The 6,279-nt window shown below is 32.6% G+C and overlaps 1 protein-coding gene across 1 annotated transcript in view; it reads right to left on the bottom strand.

The window, feature by feature from the left end:
• Positions 1–2,534, bottom strand: part of LOC106100391 (CD9 antigen) — a 6,645-nt gene extending 4,111 nt beyond the window's left edge. Inside the window, exon 1 of the mRNA XM_013279219.1 lies at positions 2,481–2,534. Within this exon, the coding sequence (XP_013134673.1) occupies positions 2,481–2,534 (54 nt within the window). The remainder of the gene's footprint in view (positions 1–2,480) is intronic.
• Between the last annotated feature and the right edge of the window lie 3,745 nt (positions 2,535–6,279).

The raw sequence follows: 6,279 nt of genomic DNA, 5'->3' as shown, positions 1-6,279 counted from the left end.
TCTATCGTATTGGTACTGGTTTTATCAATAGATTGTGTTACACATAGCTAGGTTATCTTTGTTTGCTGAGATACGCAACGATAAGATATTAGCGTGAATTGCCGCGCCTGTATTCTGTTAAAATACTCTTTGTTCTTTATGTTTTTATACATGACATAGTAGTAATTAAAGCTTGGTATTTTATGCCAGAATTTGTAATAAAATAACTTTAATTAAATACTACACTAGAGTACGCCGAGATGTTATATTTTATTTCTAAGATCATATAACTGAGTCTTAGGTAATCCGAATACATTCCCGTCCTTTCATGTGTTTCTTTTAAAAATTTTAAGTAATTAACAATTTGTTTTGGTTATTTCGATCCTACAAACTCATGGTAAATGGCTAACCTAAGCCTCCTTTTTGGTGCTGTCAAATAGCGTAAAAGCTGTGTGTTTTATCACATTTTAAATTCCATTTTATTCATATTTAGATACTAAATACTTCAAGTTAGTTAAATTAGAAAATGCCTACAGGTCTCTTGTGATTTTGAGCGGCATAGAGAAATTTTCTTTGAATAATAAAATTGTACTTTATTAGAATTTCATACGAGAAACTGTCGATACATCTAAAGCTAAAAGAAAAATAATTTTATGCATATATTTGTATTGACGTTATGATTTCCCTTAGGAATTTGTGTCTGCATCAAATCCAGCAATTCGAGGTAAAGTCTGATTTGAATTTGAAATCCGATAAACGTATTCAAAGAGCTATAAGGAAGTGGCTACGGATGATGTAAGATGCAAACATAAATAAACAAGATGTACGATGTAATACGATATTCCCATACACCAAGAAGGCTAGTGTAAATCTTGCGCTTGAAGGAACGTAAATTTTAGAATTCCCATCTAGTATTGCCTGAATATATTCGGAATAGTACTAAAAGCATGGAAATGGTGACTATCTTAAAGGAAAATATTGTTATACCACACCTATTCATTACATATTTTCACTTGTTATTTTTTTATTTAGCAAATTCTACTTAGTATAAAACGTTACCTATTTCAAGTAGTAGTAAGCGTATAATATATAGATTTTGTAACATAATCAGCAAACATGTCGGTGAATAGATTTTCTAATAACCTTAGTTAAGCGCTCCACGTGAATTGCTCAATTATGTAAAAGGAGAAGCCAATCTATGCAAAGTTAATCGAGACACAGGCAGCGTCACGGCAAGCAAATTGCATGCTTACACTGATATGGTATTTCATATTAACAATAATGCTCTTAAGGGAGACAATATACTTACATGAAGATAAAACTTACATTTAATTAGTCTTATAAAAATTAATTTTCGGTAAGAAATCTACGTATTTTTAACTGAATTAAGTACGTAATTAAATGACGATTAAACATGTAATTGAAAAAATACTGTCTGTATATTTTTTTATTGAGTTTAATGATAGCACAGTCGGTGATGTCGACCAAAAATTGTGACTTATTCATTTCCTATTGAAAGACCGGCAAGCGAAATGAGGCTTGAAAGATTCTTTTCATGACCGTAATGGCTATTAGAGAAGAGCGAAGCCCTTTCATAAAGAATTTCTACATCCACATTTTCTCAAATATGTTGAAGTGTATGGATGTAAGAAAATAATCGAGACAATCGTAATTGAAGAGGCTGTAAGCTCTTATGTAAGCTCTCACGTAAGTATTCTATAGATAACAATACATATAGCAATAAAAATGTACATTTAACTAAAAAAACTTAAGGAATTGTATTTGATCGAATATCAGAAGTAAACGGATCGAATATCGGAAGTTGTCGATATATTTTAATAATAATTAATTCTTGTATTGTTTAAATGTATATTCGTTATTTTACTTGTCGTAGTATTACTTGGAAATAATCCTGTAAACATAATGACCCTCAGTGCTCTCTCACTTGAAATTAATCTGCAAGAAGGCATTGCGGTGACTATTTACACGGCGTCCTCGAAGCATGTTCCCTCTGGCTCTTCATTTTGCTTACAAAAGTGTCCAAGGTTGTCACAATAATATTTTTCTTCTAACACATTTGTAACTTAAATCTTTCTATATGATACAATGTATTATACATAGATATTTTTACTGCCAATCAGTATTCTGGCACTTTTATTGTATTGAATTGGTTAGTTACTGAAATTTAGTTTTGTTTATAAATGTCTAATTTGTATTCTTTTTAAAATGAATGATCAATCTAACACTCAAATGAGAAAACAGTTTTTTTAAGCTACTTATTTACTTATTTCTGAACATCTTTATTTTCTCACTCTGGAGTTTGCATGTAATATTACCATTACCATTTGTAGACTTTCTTTCAGGCCAGTTCAAATTTGTCTCCTATAGGATGTATTTCATTATTTTGATACTGATTGTTTTTAGTTTTTCAATGTTAAAATGTATCTAAGTGCAAAGAAGAAAAAAGCTCGTTAAAGTGACAACCCTAGAGAATTTCCGACAAGGCCCGCAGACATGGGTAAATAATTTTCCTGATTACCGTGCTGCGCCTTCATCGTTCAAAGCTAGGAGCGAGTTGTCCCGACCCCGACAAAAATATTAAAAACCGGAACGTTCCCGTCTCCTCTCGTACCTACAACTTGTCGCAATTGCAAACGACTAGATATTACTCTACGAGTAAATTGATTTCCCGCTGCGTATTTCGAGTAGTTTCACTAAATTGAGATGTGCGGAAAGCTTCAACTTGTGTCTGACAGTGTTTGCTGCTTTTAAAATGAAAACCTATTTTATGTTATGATAAAGATAAAGAAATTGTAAAAATTTGACATATTCTACAATTTTAGTTATTAAAAGATTTAACTCCTTATTAACACATCACATTTACGTACAAAAACAAGTGCTTTAAAAGTTTTATATTTTAATTCAAACTCTTTTTAGATAAGAATGTAAGTACACACGAATAACTGTGAAAGCAAAAAAGTAAACGAAAGTTTAAAAATTTCAAAAAGCAATTTACCAAAAGACTTTTTTAATAAAACGTTTTGTGTTGCACAAAATGTGAGAGGAATTTATAATTACTTTATCATTTGTATTAACAAAGACAAAACTAAAAAGGCTCGATATGTGGGCGGGTGTAAGAGAATTCGCAGAGGCAAAGAGAGCGCAATTACATTGCAGGTAGAAACTCCGCCTGAGGAAATGTAATAAACGAGTCGCCTCCGACCAAATATTTAGAGAACAAAGTGGAGCCATGAAACCAACGATTTGGTAAAATTTAGAAATAAATTAAGTCATTTATACTTTTTTTTAAATACAGTGAGATATTTTAATCAGTTATTAAGTAAGATAAATGTAATACCAAGCTTAGTATATAAAAAGTTGATATCTAAGTTACGTTACGTTTTCACTTAATGGCAATTTTGATTCCTCATAATATACAACGAGATAAAACTTGAGACGTTTTTAGTGATATTACTTTAAGTCTACTGACTTCTATGTTTACGTACTTTGCTGCAACTATTACTTTTACTATGCACTTAAGTGCGTCTTATTTATTGTTAAATAGCTTATTTAGTGGCCCAAATTCATGCGTGGCTGACCACGGGACAGTAAACGTATTCCCCGCACTCCCGCCCTTGATTCTATTAACGCAGCAATTTCCCCAATCCCAACCAGCTGTCTTATCACAAGTCTTACATAATTCACTAGAATAGAAAATTAATCTGTCTCCAGCAGAAATATGTGAATAATTACCTATTTTTCTTTATAGCGGGCGTACACATTTGATTAAAGCGCACAATATTGTCGATTGTTCCGCAGCCAATTCAACTGTTTAGTTGCATAATAAAAAATCTAATCGTGTGCTACTCCATATAAGCTCATAGGAATCATCATCATCATCACATCATCACCAGCTCACTATACGTCCCCTCCTAGGGACGCATAGTGTGACTAATAAGGGGTGACTAGGCCATAGTCAACCACGCTGGCCAAGTGCGGGTTGGTTGACTTCACACATATCTTCGAATTTCTTCACCGATATGTGCAGGTTGCATCACGATGTTTTTCTTCACCTTAAGAACGTCGGGTAAATTATGTACATATGAAAATTCGAAAATCGAAAATCACATTGGTACACGGCGGGATTCGAACCCAAGACCTGTAGATTACAAGTCAAGTGTTCAAACCACTGAACCACCGACGCTCAATAGGTATATTAGGCTCATAGGAATCAAAGCAGATTAAATCGTTGTGTGATAGTTTAGTTTCAGGTGTGCACACGCTCTTAGTACACTTATGTATGTAATGTAAAAACAGAATATAAAAAGGTGAAATAAAATCGTATAACTAGTTAGCTTATATGTCGTATATCTTTTTTATAATTCTCTACGAATAACAGTGATATTTGTAAATACGGGCTCATAAAAAATTAACGATTAGGCAACTTTGCACTGTGAATCTGTGAATACAATAGCTTTATAGGTATATCTTGTTCATCATCATCATCCACTTGCCCTTATCCCTTACGGAGGGTCGGCAAAGTATGTGCTGCTCTTCCATACATCTCTATCAGCCGTAATATCTGAATCCACTCCTTTCTTAAGCACACAATCCATCCATACTTTCTTCGGTCTTCCTCTTCCTTTGTTAATGGAGTTTAATACATAACTAACGAGATAGACTGTCTAATACTCTGTGTATTCAAAAAGGATTAATATTCCTACACTTCCTGAAATCACAAGCTTACAATTTTAATTCTTTCAGTAATACTTTATTGTATTATTCCATATTCAGATCACGTTCAAAGAGGCTTCTTTACAAAACCATAGCACGCCAGAGATACTGACGTTCGTGATTGCATATTATCAAGGAAATATGTTAAAAGAGTTCCAATTAAAAGTATTGATTTTAAACAGGTCAATTCTCCCACTATTTCAAAACGCTTACGGAATGTCTGAACTTAGCAATGTTTCTATTCTATTAAACCAATAAAACGTATTTAAGTTAGGTTTGTGTACAAAGATAATAATTATTATTCTGTTCATATTCAAATTTGATTCGTGTGTATACCTTGTAATATTAAGTATTCGTCACACGCGATATTAATTCGAAAACTATCTTGGTTACAACTCAAAACACTAGATGGCGTTATTCAAGTTTTAATTATGTTTTCGTTATCTGTTTCTGTTATTCCGATGCTTCTATATTACGAGTATAATAGTTAACGACATCCAATGATGTGTATGAGGTTTTTCGTTCGCTTGATTCTTTTAATGTCTTCGTGGTTCTATATGTTTGTCACAATGTGGGGTTTATACATTTGTTGTATGATTTCTTTTAATTATTTTTTATTCCTCGTGTGTTGTGTTCAGTCGGGCCTATTATTTTTTTTAAGTTATGCACTATTTATTTAAAAACAATATAAAGTAATAAATATTCTATATACTTTGACGAAAAGCGTGTTAGATTTTATGTAATAAAGTAATTCTGCTGCCCTCTACGCCAATTCACTTCCGGTAACATTTTCCCTTTGTGTAATGGTTAGTGTAACTGTGAGACATGGCTTGTATTTCCGCCTTTCGAATTACTCTCGAGTCTGAGGACACTTTTTATAGGAGTATTAAGAAAATTAGATAAAGGAAATACTGCTTTTGTTTTAAATTACATTACCAATAGATAAAATCTACGAGTAAAATTTTTAGATACAAAAAGATGAGATATGAAGTCTTTTGACAATTTGAATTAGTAACTTAATAGTAGTTATGAATGTTCATAACTCATAGTAAATTGACTTAAGGCCTGTCCCACCAAATTTTAAATTGTCTGATAACCATCCAACGTGTAAAATATGTGATGGAAATATCGGATTTGGTTCCCTTATCTGACAGTGACGTAATTTTTTAGCTATCTGAGCATCAGTGGTGGAACCGGCCTTTAGAATTATGTTTTACTCTACTGATAATTAAATGTAACCAGTTAATATAAGAATTGCTTTTTCCCGCGATTCCGCGCGTAATTTAATAAAAGTTTCTTACGTGTTCTTCCATGATTATATTGTACTCTAAATTCATTGAGATCCGTTGGGTCTTTCTATAGACACCTACTAACAAACATCCATCTAAAGTTTCGTATTTGTAATATTAAGATTTCCAGTGACTTCCAACATAAAATTCACAACTAAAATTTATTCCACAAGTTTAAGCGTAGAAGTACTTAGGTATTCTCGTCATGGCTGACTCGGTTCCGTTCGCTTCACAAAATAATATCACGAATCCAAGATACCGAGGCTTGTGATTGCTT

Source organism: Papilio polytes, unplaced genomic scaffold (assembly GCF_000836215.1).
Source record: "Papilio polytes unplaced genomic scaffold, Ppol_1.0 DF824047.1, whole genome shotgun sequence".
Taxonomy (NCBI): domain Eukaryota; kingdom Metazoa; phylum Arthropoda; class Insecta; order Lepidoptera; family Papilionidae; genus Papilio; species Papilio polytes.
Note: the sequence above shows the minus strand (reverse complement) of the source record. Positions and strands in the feature narration are given on the sequence as shown.